We start from the raw sequence: 27,224 nt of genomic DNA, 5'->3' as shown, positions 1-27,224 counted from the left end.
GACCTGAGGTCAGGAATTAGAGACCAGCCTGGCCAACATGGTGAAACCCCATCTCTACTAAAAATGCAAAAATTAGCCGGGCTTGGAAAATATCTGTAGCCCCAGCTACTCAGGAGGCCAAGGCACAAGAATTGCTTGAACCCAGGAGGCAGAGGTTGCAGTGAGCCGAGATCACGCCATTGCACTCCAGCCTGGGTGACAGAGTGAGACTCTGTCTCAAAAAACAAACAACCTTGCGTATCTGAAAATTCAAAAGTAGTTGGCCATCTTGTATTTCTGTTTGCTAACTCTGGCAACACTACCCTCTACTCCCCACTTGTAATATAATTTTATAGCATCTCCGGCATACAGTCTATTTGGATCCTACCTAATGGTGGATTATTTTAAGTTTTCCTCAGAGGAGCCTCTGACCCATCTGAATCTAGGACCATAAACAATTAGAATGGTTGGGAGCAAGAGCTTGACATCTGCATATGGGAACTTCTAGATCCCTGTGGGCAAGTGCGGGGAGGACCCCTTCTTCCATCTACTGAGCCATTTCCCAGGGGCTCAGGGGTGTGTATAGGAGGAAGAGGGCGAGTCAGGCATGTTAACAAGCATTCTAGGTTATTCTTAGCAGTTTTGGAAACAGAGTTCTAAGGCTGTGGTTCTCAGACTTTGTATCAGAATTGCCTAATTGCTGGGACCAGACTTTGACACAGTAGGTCTGATGGGGTGCCCAGGAGCTTGCATTCCTAAATTCTCAGGCAGTTTTCTAATCAGGGAGCAGTTGGAAAGGTATTCTGAGCTTGAATGTACCTGGGAAACTACCTGGGGTCTTGGAAGATGCAAATGCTGGTTCAGAGGTCTGGCCTTCTCACACTCTGATGAGCATTTCTAACAGGCTCTCAGGTGACGGCTGTGCTCCTGGTCTGTGGACCACTTGAGTATGGCTGAGGCATATTAAAGAGGGCAAATTACTGCTTTCTTTAAAAAGAGTGGCAGCTGGGCACAGTGGCTCACACCTATAATCCTAGCACTTTGGGAGGCCAAGGCAGGTGGATCACTTGAAGTCAGGAGTTTGAGACCAGCCTGGCCAACTTGGTGAAACCCCGTCTCTACTAAAACTACAAAAATTAGCCAGGTGTGGCAGGTGCTTGTAATCCCAGCTACTCGGGAGGCTGAGGCAGGAGAATCGCTTGAACCCAGGAGGTGGAGGTTGCAGTGAGCCAAGATCACGCCACTGCACTCTAGCCTGGGTGACAGAGCGAGACTCCCATCTCAAAAAAAAATTTTAAATGCAGAGGTTGGACTGCCTACCTATACTCTACTTTCTATTCTGGAGTGACTCTTTGGAGAGTCTAGGTAAAGACTGAAAAGGCACTGTTACCTCCACCTGTCATGTCACTTGGACAAGAATCCAGGAGCAACTATTGAACTGAGGTGACAAAGTGATCATCAATGGGGGTGATCTGAGGTCTATTAAAACACTGAGCTCTTTCCCAGTCACAAACACTGCAAGGCAGGTGTTTCTAACAAAGCCTTAAGCTGATGTCGAGATGCCCCACAATTCCTTGTCACTCACTAGCACATCCCCGCTGGCTCCATGCAGAAGCAGGGAGTTGCAGGTGCGTATACGATGGAGGTGAGGGAGACAGTGCGCATGGAATGAATCAACTTAGTTTGGGAGCAAGTAGAACTTTATTGAGGTTATGAATATATTCTAGTTGAAACTGGAAGAATAAGTGGTTATGAATTTGTGGCTTTGGTAACCTTTAAGCATCTCTTGAGTGCCATGATGAGCATAACAAACCTTTCCTACAATGCTCCTCAGATTTTCAAAGCTTATTTGATGTAGCTTCTGGTTCCTAACTTCTGGGTCATATCAGAAGCCAAACTTCAATGCTTTTGGAAAGAGCTAGCCCCATACCACCTCAGTTGGGAAGGGGAGTACTGAGGTGTACGTTGGCAGGACAGTGGAATGATTGCTGGTTCTTCTAGTTTCCTCTACACCAAGAACTGCTGTAACATGATTCTAAACCAGGGCTATGCAAAGCACTACAGTTCCTGACCAGCAATGCAAACCAGTGGCATACAAATTCAAAATCCTGTATACAGGCTCTGACTCCAGCCCAAACCAAGACTGGAGGGCATCCAGGGGGATGTGGTTCTCCACGGGATAGCATCTTGGTTGTGTGAGATCACCAAGACACCAGGCCTATTTGATGAGCTGAATCCTCAGGTTGTTGCTGGATTTGTGGCTGATAAAAAATACAGGCCCGGCCCAGGGGCTCACGCCTGTAATCCCAACACTTTGGGAGGCTGAGGCAGGCAGACCACCTGAGGCCAGGAGTTTGAAACCAGCCTGGCCAACATGGTGAAATTCTGTATGTACTTAAAAATACAAAAATTAGCCAGGCATGTTGGTGAGTGCCTGTAATCCCAGCTACTCGGGAGGCTAAAGCAGGAGAATCGCTTGAATCTAGGAGGCAGCAGGTTGCAGTGAGCCAAGATGGCGCCACTGCACTCCAGCCTGGGCGACAGAGTGAGATTCTGTCTCAGCAACAACAAAAACAGAGCACAGCTATGTTGTTCTTAAGCAAGGGCAAGCTTACCAAGGACTTACAGAGAAGGTTGATGAGGATGACAGGGAACTAAGGGGGGGGGGATGCCATGGTTGAAAACATGGCTGGGGCAGCAGGAAGTTAAGATGAGGTCCCAAGAGTTGCAAGAACATGCAGTTCCAGGACGTGATTCTCTGCAGGGACAAGGATAGTCAGCAGCTATAAGTCTATAGGCAGCGACAAAGGATCTGAGATCCCATCAGAGTTGACTTCAAGTTGAAGGAGAAACCTTTTATTGGCACAGGCATTCCTTGTTAACTTGATAGGGTGAAGCTGTAGTTTTTAAAACACGGTAAAAGCTGGTTTCTCCTAAACTAGTTTCCTTGTGGTAGTAGAGATCAGTGGGTCAGAAACAAGTCCTGACCACTTGGTTTCGTTTTGAGCCGCGTCATTAGGAGGCAATCTGTAAAACTAGCACAGGTCTCCCAGCTGTTCGACTCGCTCAGCCACATGATTAGCAGAGTGCACAAAAAAGAAGACTTCTATTAAAGAATCATGCTGAGCACAAGATCAGAGAGGATGTGACATTGCAAACTCGGTAGATGCAGGGGGCCTGGGAGACTGTGGCGTTCTCCAAAGGGCTCCCAACACCATCTCTCCTCTGATCTTGTAGCAAATGTGGAAAGCTCCTTGCTTAGAAGTACTGGGGGAACTGACGGGGGAACTGTTAGGAACTCCTGTTAGGAACATCCTGTTAGGAACTCTGCTTTCCATTCCTGGGTCTCTGTCTTGCTCCCTGGAGATGGATGGATCGGGGAGGGGGCCACAGTTAGCTGGGGGAGCAGGTACTCCCTACAGCACTAGTCTACAGGGGGAGGATGCTGTGTGCTGGCAGCAGTGGCTCACATGGCCTAACTGTCTGCACTGTAACCACAGGCTGGGATGTAGCCAGGACTTGGGATGTGTCTCCTTGGAAAACAGGTCTGATGGCTGATGTTTGGCCAATCCAGTCCTTCAGACCCTGTCTAAAACTTGTATCTTATGTAAACTCAAAGAATAAAATGCATTTCTACCCCCATCTCGCCCCCATCCGACTGTATTCAGGGAAAACTCCCCCAGGACTGGCAGGACAGGCCCATGGCAGATTAGATCTTTTCCCAGTACTGATCGGTGCGTGGAATTCCAGCCACCACTTCTGATTCGATTCCACAGTGATCCTGTCCTCTGAGTATTTTAAAGAAGCCTGGGAATAAAAAGTAAGGTGCTTTTAAAGTGTGACAAGGGTCAATCAATATAGTCAGACTCATCCCTAAAAGACCTGGGAGTAAGTCACTAATCCCTGGCAGCTCCTGCTATTTGCCCAGTAGCACAGCCCTCAATACCATGAGGCTTCTGGAGCCGTGGGGCACACCTCCACTGACAAGCCCCATGCCCGGTCACCCTTCCCATCACGGCATCTGGGGCGATGCTGTGGGAACTGTGGCAGGCGTGGGCTCTGAAGCTGCTGAGAGTCTGCCCTCGCAGCAAAAGGGAACTCCTGGGTGCCTGGCACTTAGGAGGAGCTCACAGCCTGGCCGTAGGTCCAGGGTTTGAGGCTGTGCAATGGGTAGAACAGAGAAAGCCAAGATGGCCACTGTGTGTGGCTCACAATTCCCTGTTCTCAGCAGGAAGGGGGCCGCCACTCACCATTGTCACCCCAGTCAGTGTTCCAGGAGTTGGCAACCAGCCAGTAGGGTGTGCCGTTCTCCACTCCCCAGCCCAGGATGCGGATGGCATGGCCGCCCATCATCTCTCCGGTGACGTGTTGGTACACTCCTGAGAAGGGAAGAACTGGCTGAGACCAGGCCACTGCCCCACGCCCCACAGCACCCCCCCCCCACACACTCAGCTGGTCACCCTCCGGGCAGGAGAAACAGCTTCCAGAGGGACCCTGCTGCTCCATCAGGAGGCTCTGGGGGTTCTCACAACACTGGTGAATTAGTTAAATATATTTTTGAAGGCCCAACACACTCAAATTTGTTGAGTAAATATTAAAATAGATTCCTACAAAATGTGCTTGTTGGTTGGCTTTAAAAATAGACTTTCTAATACATTCTAATTTATAAAACATTTAATGCTAGAAGACTGATTCATCTGTTCTATATACTGGGATTCCATGTAAGTAAGGGTTTGTCAAAAGGGTTACACGGCTTAGAGTTTTAATAGCTGCTCTAGGTACGCCCTGGAGAGGTGAGGGAGAAGGGAGGGCTGGTGGCAGCCAATGCTAGCTGACGGGAAAGATACGGGCTAAGGGGCTCAGGGCTGCCCAACCAGGCTCTCCTCTGGTGGGGAAATCACTGTCAAAGTGGAAATGCATCTTTTAATAACATGGGCGAGGACTGTGCTAAGAAGTGCCATCTTTACAGAACTTTTTCTTGCCAGAATCATCTTCCTTTGTCAAACTTGTTTTACAAGAGCTGAGAGCTTTGGAGTTTCCAATCTAGCAAAATATTAATGGGATTAGATGCAGTCAGCAAAGACTGTTCATCTGGAACAAGGGATTTCTAAGACAGGACTTGGGGATGGGGACTGTCCAGATTCCTTGGTTCGAGTCCCTACGGCACTGCCCAGGGCAAGGTCCTCCCTGTGTGTTCATCCACTGGTGTGAGGCAAGATCTAGGCCTTTGCAAAGACAAAGATGAAGAAAATGTGTCACCCAGTGCAGACACCAACGACCTGCCATTATAACAGGAACATGCTGATGAAGCAATGCAAAGCCATGAAGGCGAGGGCAGGCGTGGCCAGCCACCAGGGAGGGGGGCGCTTCCACAGACAACACATATGAGCTGGACTCTAACGGATGGGAAGGAACTAGCCCAGAGGCTCTGGGAGAGGCCTCTGGAATTCTCTTGTGTGTTGGCACAACAGGTGGACAAAGAGGCTGTCAGGTGCCAGGCTGGTCCACAGAGGAGTGAGCCTGTATGGAAGGCCCCACACAGCTCTCTTCCCCAGCCCCTCGCCTGCCTGCCTAATCAAAGTCCTATTGGCTCACCTGAACCCACCTTGGCACCCAGGCTCCCCTCCCAACCCCCACCCTCTACTGCCGTCAGCCATCAGCACGCACCTGACTTGTATAGCAGGAAGTCCGAATACACAGAGAAAGCTCCCTCCACGGGGCCGTTTTTGTAGATCTCGGCCATGATGTCCCTCTCGCTATTGGAGACGCTGTAGGAATTGTATCCTGGAAAATGAACCGAGCTGGGGGTTGGGGAGGGCGGTGACAGTGCCTCGTGCTGTGCCACTGTCAGCCAGTCACTGATTTCTGGTGGCCTCCAGGGGAAGACTGTGCATCTAAGGGGACTTGCCCAGCCAGGGGAGCTCAAGGAAGGCTCCCCTGAAGAACTAAGGACGGGGCTGGGGCTGGAAGCTCAGAAATGGGAGAAGGGAGCAATGAGCACGAGGCCCCGGAAGAGGCCAGGATACCCCAGGACTCCAGGATACGCCACACCCTTACAAAATGAGGGCTTTGGTCCCTTCTGGCTTGAAAGGGCTGAGGCTGAGTTCAGGGTGGAACAAGCAGAAAGTGGAGAGTGTGCTGCTTCCCCAGGCAAAAGGGCATCACTCCCCCTCCTGTGTCCTAGAATTCCCGGACCCCAAGGCTCCTCAGCCCTGACCTCTTCCCCGCAGCGTGAGGAGGGATGCAGCAGCTCCCCAGCCTCCACGTGCGCCGTGGCCAGGCCCCAGGCCCCTTACCGTAGTGCTTGTCCTGTTTGTAGGTCGGGCTGTAGCCAGGCTCGCAGATCTTGCTACACTTGGGGGTGTCTCCCTCCCCTGTGCATGGAGGCCGGGAGCCGTTGACGTGGTGCTCACAGGGAGGAATGGAGTACGGTCTGCACCCTGATGCAACCCGAGAGAAAGCGGAGTCAACCTACAACCCCCACGGAGAAGCCCCAGCTGGGCCAGGCAGACCTGGGGCAAGGCCAGCCTCGTGCCTGCAGCATGGACGCCAGGCAGGTCCTGCCAGAGGCCTGTGCACCTGGCTAGCACCTTTCACCTGGCCGTCTGTCTCAACCTCCACTTTATAAAGGCAAATAAAGCCATGATGGTTAATTGCTTTAACAATCCATCTGGCCGGAAAGGGGCCGAGGGGACACACTCACCTACATGGGATTCATAGAGGCCACCAGAAACCAGGCCTTTTCTTGTCCAGAAGTTCCAAGCTTCAGCAGGATAGCCACCATTACAGCTGAAAAGACAGCCTCTCATGAAAACCTGAGAGAAGCACCACCTGCTCTCCAGACCACTGTGTGCTACCCAAGTGCCCGAGGCCACTGGTGGACCCGCCCCCACCTTCAGCAAGTGGTGCCAGCAGCCCTCCCAGACCACAAACCCTCCAAGGGACGCTCCCTAGATAAGCACAGCTTGCAGGGAATAACCACCAGCCCCACCCCTACCCACAAAGATCCTGGAGAAGACAGGACGCTCTCCTGTCCATGTCCGTACCAGACCAGGCTGCGAGTGCCCTTCCGGGTAGAACGCTGATTCTCAACTGAGCAGACACTAAACTTCCCTGAGGTACTTAAAAAACCACCAGTTCTCTGAAATGAGAATCGCCAGTGATTCCCATTTAACTAGTTTGGGCAGAAGCCCACGCGCATTTTTTTAAGCTCTCAGGCATTTCGGATCTGCAGCCGCCGGCGAACACCACTACTGCAGAACCAAGGCGAGGCTGCAGGCAGCTGCAGCAGGAAGTTCTGTGCTACCACCATGTTGTTAAAGTGGCTCCATCCCCTTAACTACACACAAGGAAATGCCCCAAACTGCTTCCCCAAGCAAGAAAAAGGAACATGCGATGACACAAACCAGGCCAGGGGCCAGACATTCCACCACATTTTCTGAGACTGTCTGTGTTGCTGGGATGCCACCGCTCAGACAGCTCTGCTGGGCCAGCCTTGGTTCAGGCACCTCCCAGGAAGCAGCAGCCTTGCCAGGCCCTGCCTGCCAGACTCAGAGTCTCCCCGAAACACTTCTGACTCGCAGGAGTCCCAGGAAGTCCTCAAAGTCCCCTCCACTGAGAAGCCGGGGCCCAGGGTCTCTCAGCACTAAACCCGCTGTGGAAGCACAGCCTGACTCACCCGTCCCCACACATGCTGCCACAGCAGGTGAGCAGGTCCTCCGCCGACACCTCCACGCTGACGTGCGCATTGGTGTGGATGCAGATCCGGTCAGAGATGGCTTCCACAGCCCCGAAGGCCTGCAGGAATGAGCCCCACCGGGTGAGGCCGCCACGTCCGGGCTGGGCCCTGTGCAGCAGTCCCCTCAAAGGTCCACAGGGACACCTCAGACCTTGTAGGCAACTGATCTCTCAACACCAGGGGAGGCTCCAACTCAGCTTTTATTTTCTTTGGTAGAAATGGGGTCTTGGTATGTTGGCCAGACTGGTCTTAAACTCCTGGGTTCAAGTGACTTGCCCGCCTCGGCCTCCCAAAGTGCTGGGATTACAGGCATGATGAGCCACTTGCCCTACTCTCCTGCCTCAGCATCTGCCCAACTCAGCTTTTAAAGCAAGAGAAGCACCACCATGAACCTCCGCCTGGGAACTTGGTTCATTTCTGAAATCTGTAAAATGTGTAATTTTAGTTTGTATGTGTGTTTCTTTTTTTTTTCTGGAGGCAGAGTTTCACTCTTATTGCCCAGGCTGGAATGCAGTGGCCCAATCTCAGCTCACTGCAACCTAGGCCTCCTGGATTCAAGCAATTCTCCTGCCTCAGCCTCCAGAATAGCTGGGATTACAGGTGGCTGCCACCACACCCAGCTAAGTTTTGTCTTTTTTAGTAGAGACAGGGTTTCACCATGTTGGCCAGGCTGGTCTCAAGCACCTGACCTCAGGTGATCCGCCCGCCTCAGCCTCCCTAAGTGTTGAGATTACAGGCGTGAGCTACCGCACCTGGCTGTGTTTTTTTCTTAACAAAAAACCCACAGCTCACCCAGAAAATAAATACTGTGTGATCCACTTGTATGAGGTCCCTAGGAGTCAAATTCATAGAGACAGAAAGTAGAGTGGGGGTGACCAGGGGCCAGGAGATTGGTGTTAATGGGGACAGAGTTTCTGTCTTGCAAGGTGAAAAAGAGTTCTGGGGACAGATGGTGGTGATGGCTGAGCAACACTGTGAATGTACTTAATGCTACAGAACTGTACACTTGAAAACAGTTGCTGGGCACGGTGGCTCACGCCTGTAATCCCAGCATTTTGGGAGGCCGAGGAGGGCAGATCAACTGAGGTGAGGAGTTTGAGACCAGGCTGTCCAACATGGCAAAACCGCGTCTCTACTAAAAATACAAAAATTAGCTGGGTGTGGTGGCACATGCCTGTAGTCTTAGCTACTGGGGAGGCTGAGGCAGGAGAATTGCTTGAACCCAGGAGGCAGAGGTTGCAGTGAGCCAAGATCCTACCACTGCACTCCAGCCTGGGTGACAGAGCAAGACTCCATCTCCAAAAAAAAAAGAAGACAAAAGAAAATTGCTAAGATTATTAAATTTTCTGTTATGCGTACTTTACCACAATTAAATGACAAAATTAAGACAGCTCGCTGACACTAAAGGGATGCTTTTTTGAAGCAGAGTAGCGGTGAGAGCTCCTGGTATTTGCGGACGGGGCAGCATGTGAGGTGAAGGGAGCTGCTTCGCCACCCGTACACGTGGACTTGCAATCTGCTGGATGCTCTGCCCGTCACTCCGCCTAATCCTTGCCATAATTCACGGCCAGAGGGATTGTGATTTTTGTACTGATGGAAACTGGGACTCAGAAAGTTTCTATAACTTGCCTTGTCAGAGTTGTCCCCACCCCGAATCCCCCAAGACTCCCCACTGCTGCTCCCACTTTGTCTCCAGCCCTTCCCCGCCAGCCAGCAGGGCCTTACCCAGCAGGAGCCACAGGAGCCCTGGTCTCTGATCTCTTTGATGGTGGGACACTGTGGCCATTGTTCCCGTGCATCGAAGCTTTCAGGCAGCTTCAGGTCCTCGGTAAACATAACTCTGGATAAAGGAAGGTCTTCATTACAAGCTCTGATCCCGCAACTCCCTCCCCAGTCCCTACAAAGGCCACTTGGTTTAAGAGCAGTCACTGTGGCTGGGCCACACTCCCCTAGCAAGGAAGTGAGCACAAGACATGCAGGAGAAGGCTGCAGACAGGTGTCCCTGGTAATTTCATAAAACAAAAGGAAATTCTGTTGCTCAATGCACCTTGTGATTTTTTTGGGGTGGGGTGGGGTGGGGTGGGGCGGGGCAGGGCGGGAGGGTGGGAGTGGACAGAATTTCACTCTGTCATCCAGGCTGGAGTGCAGTGGCAAGATCTCTGCTCACTGCAACCTCTGCCTCCTGAGTTCAAGCGATTCTCGTGCCTCAGCCTCCTGAGTAGCTGGGATTACAGGCATGCACCACCACGCCCGGCTAATTTTTGTATTTTTAGTAAAGACAGGGTTTCACCATGTTGGCCAGGCTGGTCTTAAACTCCTGGCTTCAAATGATCTGCCTACCTCGGCCTCCCAAAGTGCTGGGATTACAGGCATGATCCACCACACCTGGCCTGACTTGCAATGTTGGACACTTCTTTCTAGGCTTATGTAATGGATTTTTTTAAATGAGTTTATCCACAAATTATAAACTTATTTTTAAATGAGTTTATTCAGTCCAGATAGTGTTTCTTGCCCCGCTCTCCTGCCTCCACATCTGCCCAGGATCCTCTCATCATTTCTCATATCTTCCCCATTGTGCAGAAGGCAGTGTCCTGCAACTTAACTACCCCATCCTCACGTGGGAAGTGGCACGATCTCAGCTCACTGCAACCTCTGCCTCCCAGGTTCATGCGATTCTCCAGCCTCCGCCTCCTGAGTAGCTGGGATTACAGGTGCCCGCCACCACGCCTGGCAAATTTTTGTATTTTTAGTAGAGACGGGGTTTCATCATGTTGGTCAGACTGGTCTCGAACTCCTGACCTCAGGTGATCCGCTCGCCTTGGCCTCCCAAAGTGCTGGGATTACAGGCGTGAGCCACCGTACTTGGCCTCATCTGGCTTTTCTTAGATTTCCCTTAAATTATTCAAGATTGAGTCTGCCCACATAGTGGAGACCCAGACCTTGTCTGTCACACCTGGAGCTGAGACACCTTGGAGAAGCGTAATAGAAAACACTGGGGGTGGCTCATGCTGGTAATCCCAGCACTGTGGGATGCCGAGGTGGGCAGATGACTTGCTCAGGCCAGGAGTTCGCGACCAGCCTGGCCAATATGGTGAAACCCAGTCTCTACTAAAAATACAAATACTAGCCGGGCACGGTGGTGCAAGCCTGTGGCCCCAACTACTCAGGAGGCTGTGGCATGAGAATCGCTTGAACCCGGGAGGCAGAGGTTGCAGTGAGCCAAGATCGCGCCACTGCACTCCAGCCCGGGTGACAGAGTGAGACTCTCTCAAAAACAAACAAAAAAAAGCACCAGCATTTTCTCTACTAATAACTTGAGAAGGAAAAAATAAAAAGAGAAAGTAAATAATACAAAAACGAAAAGAGACAAGTACTGTACCTCAAGTGGTGTTGGCAGCCCTGGGCGGCATGAGCCCTGCGGACGCCAGAGAGGCCTTCACTCTCCCACTTCCACTGCCCCAAACCAACGCCCGCCACTCACATTACAGCGGTGCGGAGGAGCAGGCACTCACCTCTGGGGCGGCTTGGGCCCACCCAGGAAGGTACCACACAGCTTCTTCAAGTAGCTCACGTCCACGTTGTAGAAGTTGTGCCCGGCCTGGAAGAGAGTCACCCACTGGCTGAAGAGTCTCCTGGGATAGCGGTGGATGGGCACGCTGCCCACACACCAGGCCCAACCCAGGGAAAGCCAGGGGCCCTACCCAATTCAAGGGCCCAAGGGTTGGGGGGCACTGGGGAACAGCCCAGAGTGACACACGGGCAGAGTGGGTGTCTCCCCTGATCTGCTCCCATTTGCTGACAATCAGAGACCCTCTCCAGCCCTCAACATGGCTCACTCCTCATTCTTGGTTCTCAGTCCCAGGCTCAGGGCTGGGCAGAGACAAAGGAAATCAGGGGTGGGACTGATAAACTGCCACTCTGCCACGGGGGGCGTCACAGAGGCTAGCTGGTTTTGAACACTTCCAAAGCTCGGTCACTCCCCCACGCACCTCCGCGTGCACACAACCATATATTCATACACATGCACACACACACATGCACACACGTGGGGTATGGGACAGAGGAGGGGGGCGTGGTCCAGAGCCGCCATGACTCGGGGTCAGGGCCGTTCTTAACAGTCCAGGACAGAATGTTCTGTGGGCCACAGTGAGGGCTGGCTCCCCATTCCTGGAGTCAGTGTGCACAGACTGACCTGGGAGGGGACATACGTAGGACGCAGCCCCACAGCCTACCTGCCATGTGGTGTTCCGTTTGTTGACGTAGTTGACCAGCTCATCCGACAGGGGATGGAAAGAGGGCCTGCTCCGGGCATCGGCCAACGCCAGCAGGCAGCAGAGGGAGGCCCAGAGCTGCCACATGTTGGAAGCCGGATCCTAGATCTACCTGGAGAGGACAGAGGGCATCAGGACACCTCTCTGTTACGTGGGTCGAGGGCTCACACACACACAGGGGCACCGTCTCGGGCATCAGTGGGGACCCCCGTGCCCGTCCTGGCCCAGGCGGAGAACTCTAAAGAGCTGAGGTGTCCACGGGATCCCCGCCTCCCTGTAGCATGCCATGACCTCGTGTGTGTCACCGGGGGCCAGGCGGCCAGATCCAGGAGAGAAAGCCAAGGGGCTGCGCTGGACGAGACCGAGTCCAGGGCCTTCTCTGCTATTTTTAAACTGCTTTTGCATGGATTTGTAGAACAGCTTGAGACACTTTCCCAAGTGAGTGATATGAAACAGTGAAGAGCCTGTCTGTGTGATTACATCCTAAGTGGAGGACCCATGGGACAGGGAAATGTAAGAAAAGTCACAATCCAGGAGTCCTAGTTTCGACAGGACACAGACAAACAAGCTCGGTGTGGGCTGGTCGAGGTGGAGGCTGAGAGGTGGGGCTGGGCTGGCCATCCACCCACTCCCGGGGCCTCTGGTTTTTCCTGTCAGCCAAGGGCTCTGCTTCCGGCTGCGGAGATGAGGCTTCTGGGAAGGGAAACTCTCACCTCGATGCCTCAGCCGTTTGATCTTGGACTGGCTCATGAGTCACAAGCCAGTGCTTTCCAGCTTGAACTCTGAGTCACCCTCCTAAGCGAGCAGCTCAACAAAAGCAATACATGTCTCCTGGGCGCCTGCATCCAGGGCTGGGGAGAGCTGCGGCGGGGGGAGCTGGGTGAGGCGGGGGCTCCTGTCCCTCACTCCAGGGGCTTCCACGGATGGGTAAGGTGTTCTACCTCCCACAGGTCACAGGTCGTCATGAAAGTCACAGGACTGCGGTGTCAGTGCTTAACAAACTGCCTGGCACCTAGGGGATTCTACCTGAAGAACAATTTAAACTTCATTGTTGCTTAAGCAACAATTCATCTAGGAGAATAAATATATGAGGATAACAAGATGGCTCTGGAAAAAAGCTTTTTTTTTTTTTTTTTTTGAGACACGGTCTTGTTCTGTCACCCAGTCTGGGGTACAGTGGCACAATCTTGGCTCACTGCAGCCTCCACCTCCCAGGTTCAAACAGTTCTCGTGTCTTAGCCTCCCAAGTAGCTGGGATTACAGGTGTGCGCCACCACACGCACCTAATTTCTGTATTTTTAGTAGAGATGGGGTTTTACCATGTTAGCCAGGCTGGTCTCGAGCTCCTGACCTCAGGTGATCCACTGGCCTCAGCCTCCCAAAGTGCTGGGATTACAGGTGTGAGCCACCACACCCAGCCAGTGGAAAAGAGCTCTGACGGGAGCCCGGCCCTCTGGGGCAGCAAATGTGTCGTAAAACGCTGGGTGATGCTCATCAGCAGAGCACCCAACAGACCGCTCAGAAGCACATCTTCTGTGGAGGAATCAGCGTACCTAGGTGAGGCCACAGAGGAAACAGGACAGTGCTTGTACAAGTGGCTGCCTGAAGTCTGAATCTTCACACTGGACTCCTCACACACAAAAAGTACCACGTGCAACACAGATTTTTTTTTTTTTGAGATGGAGCCTTGCTCTGTCGCCCAGGCTGCAGTGCAATGGCATGATCTCGGCTCACTGCAAACTCTGCCTCCTGGGTTCAAGCTATTCTGCTGCCTCAGCTTCCCGAGCAGCAGGATTACAGGCATGTGCCATCATGCCCAGCTAATTTTCATATTTTTAGTAAAGACAGGGTTTCACCATTTTGGCCAGGCTGGTCTCGAATACCTGACCTCATGATCCACCCAACTCAGCTTCTCAAAGTGCTGGGATTACAGGCGTGACCCACCACACCCGGCCCACAGATCTTAATTATAAAAGTTTTATGAAAAAAATCAATGCCCTTTGAAAAACAGGCTGGGTGTGGTGGCTCACACCTATAATCCCAGTACTTTGGGAGGACAAGGCAAGTGGATCACTTGAGGCCAGGAGTTCAAGACCAGCCTGGACAACATAGTGAGACCCCCATCACTATAGAAAATAAAGTTTTTTAAAAAGGTAATGCTGGAGGAAAGCTTAGGATTGACAGGAAACAGAGCCTTCGAGGGAAAATGCTTGCATTACACTGAAAAGTCTCTTTAAAACAAAAACTGACAAAGCAGTACTCACATATACTTTAGGCTTCGTTTCCTTGATACACAAAAGGCTCTTCAAAGTCAGAAAAATGGAACCAGCATAATAGAAAAACTACAAATGGCCAACACAGATAAAAATAAGTTCAACCGGCCGGGCGTGGTGGCTCAAGCTTGTAATCTCAGCACTTTGGGAGGCCGAGGCAGGTGGATCGCCTGAGGTCAGGAGTTTGAGACCAGCCTGGCCAACATGGTGAAACCCCGTCTCTACTAAAAATACAAAAATTAGCCAGGTGTGGTGGCAGGTGCCTGTAATCCCAGCTACTTGGGAGACTGAGACAGGAGAATCCCTTGAACCCGCTTGAACCCAGGAGGTGGAGATTGCAGTGAGCCAAGATTTCACCACTGCATTCCTGCCTAGGTGACAGAGTGAAACTCTACCTCAAAAATAAAATAAGTTCAACCTCAGGGAGATGCAGATAAAATCAAGGAGGTATTCAGCAAGTATCAGATTGGCAAAGGCTGGACAGTTTGGCACTTCTTGCAGGGCTTAGAAAGTGGGGAGACGGAAGGCATGATAATGAGTGCCTAGGGGTGGGCACAACCACTGAGACGTCAACCAGCGACGCCCACCAGTTTCTAAATCTGCATGTCCTGGGGCTCGGCAAGCTGACATTTAGAAACGTATCCCACAAAATGCAAAGATACATGCACACGGGTGCTCACTAAATAATTTTTGCATTAGAAAAAGACCAGAAATGAAGCAAGTATCTAATAACAGAGTAACTGTTAAATTACGGTAAGTGGTTAAATAGAATATGAAGCAACCATTAAAAAAGCAATTAGTTGGCCAGGCACGGTGGCGCATGCCTGTAGCCGAGGCAGTTGGATCACCTGAGGTCAGAAGTTTGAGACCAGCCTGACTAAGGTGGTGAAACCCTGTATCTACTAAATACAAAAAATTAGCCAGGCGTGGTAGTGCATGCCTGTAATCCCAGCTACTTGGGATGCTGAGGCAGGAGAATCACTTGAACTCAGGAGGCAAAGGTTGCAGTGAGCCGAGATCGCACCATTGCACTCCAGCCTGGACAAAAGCAAAACTCCGTCTCAAAGAAAAAAAAAAAAAATAGGCCGGGCACAGTGGCTCACACCTGTAATCCCAGCACTTTGGGAGGCCGAGGCAGGCGGATCACCTGAAGTCAGGAGTTCAAGACCAGCCTGGCCAACATAGTGAAACCCTGTCTCTACTAAAAATACAAAAATGAGCCAGGCGTGGTGGTGCACGCCTGTAATCCCAGCTACTCAGGAGGCTGAGGCAGTAGAATCGCTTGAACCCAGGAGGCAGAGGTTGCACTGAGCCGGGATTGTGCCACTGCACTCCAGCCTGGGCGACAGATTGAGACTTCATCTAAAAATAATAATAAAATAAATAAATAAAATAAAAGTAAAAAAGCAACTAGTTGAAGTGAATTCTTTTGTACTAAAGAAGTAAAAATGCCCCAAGTCCCAATGTTAAGTGGGGAAAAAGCAAGCTGTGGGTGACTGAGGACCATAAGCGTCTGACCCTCTCAGCAACCTACACATGTAGGAACACTCCTGCCACTACACGCAAAATGCCGAGGAAGATGTACAGTAGTCAGTCACTACAGTGGGGAGACTTTTTTTTCACAACATAACCTTACTTTTAAGAAAAAAAAAAGTATGTTCCTATTATTTCAGTTTTGTTTCTTCTAAGAAAAATAGTTGGCGGTATTACTAAAGGCCGTGAGCCACCAAACTGATAAAAGGACATTTGTTTTAATGATTCCTCAGACCATTTCCAATTTGGTCTTCCTTCCCACCAATGAGGCTTCCTCCCTAGTGACTTTGAGATGGGAGTCTTGCTCTGTGGCCCATGCTGGAGTACAGTGGTGCAATCTTGGCTCACTGAAACCTCCACCTCCTGTGTTCAAGTGATTCTTGTGCCTCAGCCTCCTGAGTAGCTGGGATTACAGGCCTGTGCTACCACGTTTGGCTAATTTTTATTTTTTTAGTATAGTCGGGGTTACGTTATGTTGGCCAGGCTGGTCTCGAACTCCTGGCCTCAAGGGATCTGACTGCCTCAGCTTCCCAAAGTGCTGGGATTACAGGCATGAGCCACTGGACCTGGCCCCTAATGACTTTCTTAATAATCTTCCCCTTATTGGCCAGGCGCCGTGGCTCACGCCTGTAATCCCAGCACTTTGGGAGGCCGAGGCGGGCGGATCACGAGGTCAGGAGATCGAGACCATCCTGGCTAACACGGTGAAACCGCGTCTCTACTAAAAATACAAAAAATTAGCCGGGCGTGGTGGCGGGCGCCTGTAGTCCCAGCTACTCAGGAGGCTGAGGCAGGAGAATGGCATGAACCCGGGGGGCAGAGCTTGCAGTGAGCCGAGATTTCGCCACTGCACTCTGGCCTGGGCGAAAGAGCGAGACTCCGTCTCAAAAAAAAAAAAAAAAATAATAATAATAATAATCTTCCCCTTTTCTGTGACTCGTGGGTAGGCAGCGTCTCACGTGGCCATGCGTGTCAGTGACCCACACAGCCTCCACACTGTGAGGTTAGCGTGTCTCATGGGCAGACAGAAGTGTCCTCGGATGTCCCCGGGGGCTTTGTGCTGTAAAGATGTTATTTTAAATAATAAGCCAAGTCGAGGATGGGAGCGTTTCCATGGCAACTTGAATTTTTAAACCAAGATTTCTTTGGTTTCTGTGGTGGCTGAGAACACAGGCAGCGGCCATGTCCAATGGCTCTCAACTCCTGGAGGACAACCTGCCACGGCCATTCCCTGGAGTCCCACAGGGCCCCCTCGCCACTTGACTAGCAGGCGACTTCCCTGCACCCGCCCTCCTTTTCATGGTTCCCAGGCCCTCCCACACCTCCCCGTGCTCCCTACTCATTCCCAGACTCCCCGTGGCCACCGCTGCCAGCCCCAGGGCCCAGCCCATTCCACTAGTCCCAGGCTGAGCGCTGGGGAAGTTCTTTCAGCCCCGCACCTTGGCCCAGGGCTGTGGTGTTCCTGGCTTCTCTGCTCCTCCACTATGGCATCCAGGCTGGAGTTCAAGGGGCCGCCAGCCTGCTGCAACCGGCCGACAGAATGAGCCCTACACTTGGAGTCAGGAGACCTGCATTTGGATCTGGCTCTGCCACTGACTAAATGGCACCCTTGGGGTCTGACCTTCCCCAAGCCTCAGTTTCACCACCTATAAAATGGAGCTAGTAACCACCGTGTCTCAAGTGGCAGTCAAGAATGAACTGAGGAGGACCGAAGCTCCAGGACGTGCCTGGTGTGCAATAAGGTAGGAAGGGCAGTCGCTCCAGTGGGCTCTGTTCCCTCCCTCTCTCCTCTCTCCTCTACCACTTCTAGCTCTCAGTTCACACTAAACCTATTCCAATAGGTCCCCAACGCCAGGAAGAGTCTAAATGAAAACAAGTTTGTTTTTTTTGTTTAAGACAGGATCTCACTCTGTTGCCCAGGCTGGAGTGCAGTGGCATGATCACGGCTCACTGCAGCCTCTGCCTCCCGGGCTCAAGAGATCTGCTCCCCTCAGCCTCCTAAGTAGCTGGGACTACAGGCACGCACCACTGCGCCCGGCTAAGTTTTGTATTTTTTGTAGAGATGGGGTTTTGCTATGGTGCCCAGGCTGGTCTCAAACTCCTCGACTCAAGTGATCTGCCCGCCTTGGCCTCCCAAAGTGTCAGGATTATAGGCGTGAGCCACCATGCCCAGTAAAACAAGCTCTTAACTTCAATTAACCCCAGCATTTAACATCCAAAAATGCTTCCACTCTTGAGGGTCCCAAGACTGCTGAGAACTCAAAAAGTGTGAAGCCAAGCACAGAGGTCCTGATAGCAGTGGTTAGCAGTGGCAATCTCACTCCATTGTGCAACAGGCGCCTTTCTCTCCACAACGCAAATCTCAATCACTCTGGACAAATGCAGATGGTGAAAGTGACAAGCTGGGCTGTTAACAGGTTTCCAGGATCTTTGCATGGGACACCAACCCATTTTCACTTCCCTCTATATAGGCACCCACTTCCCTTTTATTTCTTAATTCTGTGCTTTCTGCTCTGCTTCTTACAAGAGATGATGAACACAAAGTCCTTATTTCATGAGGGAAGGATGTAAACTCTTGTGTGCCACAAGACCCCTTTCCAGGATGCGGGCGGGTGGAAGAACAGCTGCGAGCAGATGTCACCTCTAGACCTTGGTCTGCTGGGCTGCTTGGGCAGACCTGAGTTCCACTGCACCCCTCTGCCCCTTTTCCAAGCTAATCTTTGTGTTAAAACAGAAAAGGGTGCTCCTCATATCCTCTCTCTCCAAACCTGCAGAGCGCTTATGAGAAAGCACGCTCCACTCCAGCTCTGTAGAATGGTATTATGTGCCAAAAAGAGTGTGTGGCCAGGCGACTCTATCAACCAGAGCACCTTCCTCCCCCGGCAAACGGCACCCTAGACTACCTTGAAGCCATTTCCAGGACAAATAGGGACCTTGGGATCCTGGAAGGAGGTGGAATGAAAGTCAAAGGAGAGGAGGTGCTGCTAAGTCACAGGAAGTGTTAAGTCTTGACATCCTTAAAGAATCAGTTTTGGGCTGCCACCAAGCTCGATAAAGGCTTTCTGGCTGGGCACAGTGGCTCATGCCTGTAATCCCAGCGCTTTGGGAGGCCAAGGCAGGCGGATCACCTGAGGTCAGGAGTTCGAGACCAGCCTGTCTCTACTAAACTCCTGTCTCTACTAAAAATACAAAAATTAGCCAGGCACAGTGGTGGGTGCCTGTAATCCCAGCTACTTGGGAGGCTGAGGCAGGAGAATCACTTGAATCCAGGAGGCAGAGGTTGCAGTGAGCTGAGGTCACACCACTGCACTCCAGCCTGGGCAACAGAGCGAGACTCTGTCTCCAAAAAAAAAAAAAAAAAAAAAGAGAGGCCGGACACAGTGGCTCACGCATGTAATCCCAGCACTTTGGGAGGCTGAGGCAGGTGGATCACGAGGTCAGGAGTTCAAGATCAGCCTGGCCAACATGGTGAAACCCTGTCTCTACTAAAAATACAAAACTCAGCCAGGCATGGTGGCAGTGCCTGTAGTCCCAGCTACTCAGGAGGCTGAGGCAGGAAAATTGCTTGAACCCAGGAGGCAGAGGTTGCAGTGAGCCGAGATCACGCCACTGCACTCCAGCCTGGGCGACAGAGCAAGACTGTGTCTCAGAGGGAAAAAAAAAGAAAGAAAAAGCTTTCTTACATCGTCACAGAACCCTCAGGTAGACTGCACTTCCAATCTATGAAGGATTTAAGGAGACAGGACATGTACACCTAAAATTTCCAAATAAGCCAAGTTGCTAGCTCCTGGCTGATAGAGAAAAAAAGTGAAAGAATTATTAGCAAATCTCTCATGCAGTATTTGGCCCTTCCTCGTTCATTGGTGCTGTGGATATACTGCTGGCACCTCTCATAGTCAGCTCTAAAGAATTGAAAGTTGGCAGGGCGCAGTGGCTCACACCTGTAATCCCAGCACTTTGCAAGGCCAAGGAGGTGGATCACCTGAGGTCAGGAGTTCGAGACCAGCCTGGCTAACATGGTGAAATCCCATTTCTACTAAAAATACAAAAAATTAGCCAAGCGTGGTGGTTGTGCACCTATAATCCCAACTACTCGGGAGGCTGAGGCAGGACAATTGCTTGAACCCAGGAGAGGGAGGCTGCAGTGAGCTGAGATCGCACCATTGCACTCCACCTTGGGCAACAAGAGCGAAACTCCATCTCAAAAAAAAAAAAAAAAAAAGTCAAGGGCTTACATTTTGCCAGAAGCCACAAATGAAGACTGCGCCTTATAGGCCAGCAGAGCGGCTAAGAGCAGGGAAACAGTGGAAAGATGGGGAGACTGTGAAGGCTCAGTAAGACCTTCCCAGAGAACTTTCTTTCTCTTCTATAAAAACTAGTCTTGGCACTCACCGCTAATAACAGCAGTTGCTCCTGAAGTTTCGACCACTTAAGTGTACCCACAAAACAAGACTTTGGCGAGTTTCATCTTCCCCTACTTCAACCTGCCAGACGTACCCCAATGCTGGAGCAGCCCTGCACTGGGTGGGAGTGGGCTGACCTCAATTATGCTCTGGTGTGACCCAGAAGACCCCAGAGACCTTTCCTTTTTGAGTATAAATCACAGCCTTGCTGTGGCCTCTGATGTGTTACGTCTTTGCCCCTAGTGGAACCGTGTTTAGTAGATTCTTGGCTTATGATTAAATTAAGGACAAAAACAAAATCCAAAGGGCTCTCAGGCCTCGGTCTCATCAGTCCCCTGATGAACGGGCACCAGCGGCCCATCTGTCCCATGGAGTGGGCTCCCTGCAGCCATAGCCCCCAAGCAACTGAAAACCTGTCAGAAAACCCACCCAGCACGCAGGCGTGCAGAGGCAGCAGTGATGCTCACCAGCCTTGGAGGCTTCCAGGGAACCAGGGGAAGCAGAGAAGCCCCACTCCACCTCCCTCACCTGAACCAGGTTGGCCACTCACAAGTCCTTCCCCGTGCTGCCCACCTGCCAGTCATCTATGCAAACCAGGTACTGCAGGCCCAGCCCACGCAAGCTGCTCTCCATAGGCCTGAAGACACCTATGAGTGGAATATTGTACAAGATCAGCCACAGCAACCCCACATCCTGCAGACAAAATGACTACCGTACAACTTGAAAGAGCAGACACTACGAAGGCCCTCAGCAGTTGATTTTTTGTTGTTGTTGGTTGGAAACAAGACAATTTAGTCAATATTCTAGAAAGTTCTGAAAGCTTTTGCTCCCCATTCCTGTTACTGACTTGCTCAGACGCCGACAGAGCCAATGCATTCACCACGTCTGCATCGGATACCAAAGGACCTTGGGCGTGCTTTATAAAAGCTTTTAGAGATCCTTTGAGATTGCAGTAAGATTAGTGTTCTGTGCCTCTCCAGCTTGCAGAACATGGCGGTTCCCTAATTCAACCGCAGGCGAGATTACACCAGGGCAGTTGAGGCTGACACGAAGGCCAGCCACAGAAAGGCCTAGCTCTTGGATCCAGCTAGGTCCTGTTTTCCTCCCTTGTAGCCCTGGGAACAGATACTCATCTCGCAAGGCTGATGGAAGATGGAAGGAGACACTCTTTCGAAAGTGCCTACCCTGCATCAGGCTCAGAGCAGCGCCATCTGGGAGAAACTTCCTCAGTCACTGGGAGCGTGAAAAGCCATCTCCTTATACATAGGACAGCCAACGTTTGCATCCCAGAGTCATCATTTCTATTTTCAGAAGTATCCTAATTTGGATGAAAAATAATGGCAATTGTACTATCAGTGACAAGGCCTTAAAAGTTGATTTGTTCTGCTGTCTTGACTGCCAAAGCAAAGCACGTCCCAAACACCAGGGAGGCTGAGTGGGTTGGGAATGGGTGGCAGGTGGCCCCCAGCACTCTGATGTGGTTTGATAATACGCTTCCAACCCTCGAATGGGAAAAGCCTGTGGTTGGCACCGCCCTCCTGGGACTTGCGCAAACCAGGAAGCTGTGTGACTATGTGTGTGCACATTCTGCCAGAGTCCAGGTCAGCACGTCAGAGGGTCATGAGACAGCCCGGCCCTCCGAGCTCTTAAGGCAGAATATCTAGATGTCTTCTACAGGGCTCTCTACTGGTCCCGTTACCATCTTGGCCACATTGGGCCAATCCTCCTTCCATGCATGCTTGCTGGGGATGCTAGATTATCTTGATGACCAGACCAAAGAAGTTACTGGCCTGGTAAAGACAGATAACACAGTCAAGACTGCCAGCCACACATCCTTCTCAGCACCCAGCATTTACAAAACATCAGTTCTGGGCTGGGCACAGTGGCTCACATCTATAATTCTGACACTTCAGGAGGCCAAGGAGGATCAACTGAACCCAGGAGATTAAGACCAGCCTGGGCAGGATAGTGACCCCATCTCTATTCAGAAAATTAAAATTTAAAATAAAAAATAAATAGGCCAGCGGTAGCTCAGGCCTGTAATCTCAGCACTTTGGGAAGCCAAGACGGGCAGATCATGAGGTCAGGAGTTCAACACCAGCCCGACAAACAGCGACACCCTGTCTCTACTAAAAATACAAAAATTAGCTGGGTGTGCTGGCACACGCCTGTAATCCCAGCTACTCGGGGGGCTGAGGCAGGAGAATCACTTGAACCTGGGAGGCAGAGGTTACAGTGAGCCGAGATTACGCCACTGCACTCCAGCCTGGTGACACAGCAAGACTCTGTCTCAAAAAAAAAAAAAAAAAAAACCAAAAGAAACAAAAAAACCACCACATATGCCATCACTGACCAACGATAAAAACAGGAAAAGTGTCACTCAACCCATTTATGCCAGAGGTTGCAATTTTTTTAATTTTTGCATGAGTAAAAACATCAGACCTTGGCGATGACCTTCAGCAGTACGATGTAAAAACTCCCACATGCTTAGCGTTCCAATAATGTAACACTAGGCATAAGTGGGTTACTGTTGTCCTATGGGAAGGATTAAATTTGAATTTCTGGTCATGAAATTACAACAGGGGTACCACTTCAAACCCATCAGATTGGCAAAAATCAAAGTCTGGTAGTATCTAGTGTTGGTAAATGTGAGGAACAGGAACTCTGCACACTGCTGGGCGTGTAAATTGATGCAACCACACTGGAGAACCCTTTGCCAACATCTAGCACGATGGAAGATGAACACACCTCATGACCCAGAAACAAGCTCTCCCACATTTGCCCCGCAGAAGCTCTTCTAAGTATCTGGGAGACACAGGATATTTATTGTAGCACGGGATAATAGTGAAAACGAAATAACATAACTGTCCGTCAGTAGATAAACACACTGGGCACTTAACACAAATGGACTAGAACTGGATGTAGCAACAGAAATAAATCTCACAACCACGAGTGAAAAAGGATCCATGTAGTGTAACTGAAGTCATATTAACTTTAATAACATTGTTTATACACTGATGCGGAGTTTTAAAAGTACAAAAAGGCCTGGAGGTGACTCATGCCTTGTAATCCCAGCATTTGGAAGGCCTAAGTGGGAGGAGGGAAGGGGATCACTTGAAACCAGGAGTTTCAGAGCAGTCCTGGCAACAGTGAGACCCTGTCTCTACAAAGAAAAAAAAAAAGCTGGGCACCGCCTGTGGTCCCCAGCTACTTACTACTCGGGAGGCTGAGGTGGGAACCAGATCGCTTACGTCTGGGGTGGCTGAGGCTGCCGTGAGCCGTGGTCGCACCACTGCACACCAGCCTGGGAGACAAAGCAAGACCCTGTCATGAATCAAACAATAAATGAATGAATGCATGAACAAACAAATGTGCAGGAGAATCCAAAAGAGGAGCAGCAGACAGGGAATACAATGGCCCTTGGAAGGACCAGGAAACAGGCACAGGAGTGGTCTGTAGAGGCGGAGGATAAGGCTTGAAGCTAAAAAAGAGATTAGTTAAAAGTCTAAACACATGGCTGGGCACAGTGGCTCACACCTGTAATCCCAACACTTTGGGAGGCGAGGCGGGCGGATCATTTGAGGTCTCTACTAAAAATACAAAAATTAGCCAGGCATGGTGGTGCGTGCCTGTAATCCCAGCTACTCAGGAGGCTGAGGCAGGAGCATTGCTTGAACCTGGGAGGTGAGGTTGCAGTGAGCTGAGATTGTGCCACGGCATTCCAGCCTGGGTGAGAGTGAAACTCTGTCTCAAAAAAAAAAAAAAAAAAAAGTCTAAACACAGAGTGGAATTTGATCCCTAAACCTCCTACCCCACACAAGCTAGGGTAAATATAAACATTAACAACCATGCCAGGGCGCAAGGTTTGCCTCCCACACACTCTTTCTCAGGCAGCCTGGGACCAGACGTAGAGACTGCCGCCTGCCACCCTGATATCCCAGAGGCACAGCACATCTGTACATGCCTCCCCCAGACTCAACTGCCTGTCACCCCAACCATCTCCCTTTACACGAACCATGTGGAAGTGCCCAGTAAATATCACTCAACCGCACATTTTTCCAATAATTTCCTTAGGCCAGACCATCGAAAAGAGGCAGCAGACTGGGCGCAGTGGCTCATATCTGTAATCCCAGCACTTTGGGAGGCCGAGGTGGGCGGATCACGAGGTCAGGAGTTCGAGACCAGCCTGGCCAATGTGGCAAAACCCCCATCTCTACTAAAAATAAAAAAATTAGCTGAGTGTGGAGGCGCATGCCTGTAATCGCAGCTAGTTGAGAGGCTGAGGCAGGAGAATGGCTTGAACACAGGAAGCGGAGGTTGCAGTGAGCTGAGATCTTGCCGCTGCACTCCAGCCTGGGTGAGAGAGTGAGACTCCACCTCAAAAAAAAAAAAAAAAAAAGAGAAAAGGAGAAGAATTGGCATACCTGTAACTCCTCTCTCTCAATGTTTCAGTCCATATCTCGAAAGGAAAGGACGGTATGTTACTCTACACAACCACAACTCATTACCAGATTTAAGAAAATCCCCCCCCACCGCGCGGTGACTCATGCCTGTAATCCTACCACTTTGGGAGGCTGAGGCAGATCACTTGAGATCAGGAGTTTGAAAACCAGCCTGGCTAACATGGTGAAAGCCTGTCTCTGTTAAAAATACAAAAAAAAAGCCAGGTGTGGTGATGGACACTGGCAATCCCAGCTACTTGGGAGGGAGGCTGAGACAGGAGAATTGCTTGAACATGAGAGGCGGAGGTGGCAGTGAGCCGAGATCGCACAACTGCACTCCAGCCTGGGCGACAGAGGGAGAGTGTCTCAAAAAGAAAAAAAAAAAAAGAAATTAAGAAAAGAAAATCACCAACAGACATCCCAAGGCACCCCTGAAACGTGACCTCCCTTCAATTCACTTCCCAATCCAACCAAGAGCAACAGAAAATATCTGTTACCCCTAAAATGGGTGCAACTTCTCTTCCAACTCCCAGGTCCAGCAGCTGGGGAAAGAAAAGAACCTGCCTACAAGAAGAGCCTCACCAATCTGCTAAATCAGCACCACGTGTGCAGTTTCAACCTGGAGCCAAAGGGCCGCCCACCCCTCACCGCCTAACCAGTTGGAAACAGGGCTGACCTGAGCCAACATCCAAGGAGAGCTGTTGGGGCGAGAGCTGTGCCAGGGCCGTGTCTGGCCTGCGTTGCCACCTGGGGGGCAAGGGACCTGTGCCTTTCCACCAGGGGGTACACCCAGCTAGAGGACAAATGACCAAAGAGGAAGGGAAGCCTCTGTTCTCCAGGAGACGTTTGACTCTGTCTTTGGGAAAGCTACACAGGGTGGGCGGCCCAGCCCCTTTCTCCAGGAGCTGGCGGGTTCTAAGTCACCATCACCAGAGCCAACAAGAAACAGTTCTTGGCCAGGCACCATGACTCACGGGGAGGCCGAGGCAGGCGGATCACCTGAGGTCAGGAGGTCAGGACCTGCCTGGTCAACATGGTGAAACCCCATCTCTACTAAAAATAGAAAAATTTGCTGGGCATGGTGGCGGGCACCTGTAATCCCAGCTACTCGGGAGGCTGAGGCAGGGGAATAGCTTGAATTTGGGAGGCGGAAGTTGTAGTGAGCCGAGATCGCGCCACTGTGCTCCAGCCTGGGAGACACAGCGAGACTCCGTCTCAAAAAAAAAAAAAAAAAAAAAGAACGGATGTTATGGAAGAGAAAGAGCAGCCCTTAACCAAGAGCCAACGCCCTCTTAGGCCTCTTCGCTTTACCTTCCTGAACGTTTGGATTCAAAGAGAGTGCATCTCAGCTATCCTCTCCTCCGGCGGGAGGCAGTGGGCATCAGTTTTTCCAGGCTACAAAAAGGTGCCAGGTCTGCATTTGAGCCCCACAGCGTCACTTCTCCAGTGGGTTTGGGGGTCTCTCCTCCGTTAGGAGGAGGAGTGTGGGGCCTGCGCTAGGGTCCTTTTCTTTGCCAGCCTGCTTTCTCAACGCCTGGGAAGGGGGTGACAGAGGCCCACCAGGAAGCCGAGTGCAATTCACTTCCACCTGGGTCGCCCACCCCAGCCTGCCTGCAAAGCCCCCAGCACCCACTGCTCCCCAGAGGCCAACTCCCCCCGGCCTCCAGGGCTACTAACCGAGGGGGAGGTGGCGCCCCAGGGACTCTGCCCGGCCTCCCTTTACTGGAGTCCAGGGGCAGGGAGCGCCCCCGGCCTTCTCCCCACCCGGCATCCAATCGCCCATTCGCCTCTTGGTTTCGCTGCTTGGTTTCTCTTCCTGTTTATGGATTTAACACCGTGCGGGATCCTCCCCAACCCACCCAGTGCCAGATCCCTGTTCTTCAACAGGACCTGTTTTCTGGGGTCCCAGGAATTGCGTGGGATCTTGCGCAGAAAGTTGGCTAGGGAAATCCTTTGGAATGAGGGGGAAATAAACCGAAAATAGATGCCGGCAGATGCGATTATGTCGGCAGTTTGTCCCGGAGACACCGAGGCCCAGGCGCCGCGAGCGCGGTCCCAGGCAGCGGCCTCCGGACCCGGCCGAGCTCTTCCTCGCAGGCGTCTCCCTCGGCGCTCCCGGACGCGTCCCGGCTCCGAGGGCCGGGGTCCAGCGCACAGCCCGGGGAGGGGAGCGAAGGGGAGGGGCTGGCGGGCGCGGCTGTTTTCTGCTATTCTCGCCGACGCTTCGGAGCGCGCGGACTCCCACCCCAGCCCGCCCGTCAGGGACAGTCCCGAGGGTCCCGGCTCCCCGCCGGCCCCCAGGGACGCCGCGGGGCCGCCCCTGGGCCCGACTGGGGCGCAGAGGAACTCGTCTCGGCGGCCGGGTAGCACCGTCCCCGCCAAGGTCACTTCCGCCGCAGTGGCCCCGGGTCCCCAGCACTCACCGAACGCTGCAGCCGAGAGTCTGCAGCCCAGACTGCGCGCCGCGGAGCCGGTGGCGTTGCCGGAGCGGTTGCCGGAGCCCTGCAGCCGCCGTAGCCTGGGCCAGCCCCCGCCCTAAGTACCCTCCCGGCCCCGCCCCACGTGACCACCGCGCAGCCCCGCCC

General features: G+C 51.8%; 1 protein-coding gene across 6 annotated transcripts; it reads right to left on the bottom strand.

Moving 5' to 3' along the window:
• Positions 1-1,661: 1,661 nt before the first annotated feature.
• Positions 1,662-27,224, bottom strand: CTSB (cathepsin B). 6 transcript variants are annotated; one of them, XM_063726326.1, is made up of 11 exons: positions 23,413-23,516; positions 20,771-20,844; positions 11,950-12,100; positions 11,230-11,315; positions 9,443-9,557; positions 7,658-7,776; positions 6,683-6,768; positions 6,276-6,419; positions 5,647-5,763; positions 4,230-4,358; positions 1,662-3,786 (listed from the first exon to the last, which is right to left on the bottom strand). In XM_063726326.1, the coding sequence occupies exons 3-11, from the start codon at positions 12,073-12,075 to the stop codon at positions 3,689-3,691; spliced, it is 1,020 nt and encodes a 339-aa protein (XP_063582396.1). In that variant the 5' UTR covers positions 12,076-12,100; positions 20,771-20,844; positions 23,413-23,516; the 3' UTR covers positions 1,662-3,688.

Source organism: Pongo abelii, chromosome 7, assembly GCF_028885655.2.
Source record: "Pongo abelii isolate AG06213 chromosome 7, NHGRI_mPonAbe1-v2.0_pri, whole genome shotgun sequence".
Taxonomy (NCBI): Eukaryota; Metazoa; Chordata; class Mammalia; order Primates; family Hominidae; genus Pongo; species Pongo abelii.
The sequence above is the reverse complement of the archived record's forward strand: the minus strand, read 5'-3'. Positions and strand labels throughout refer to the sequence as shown.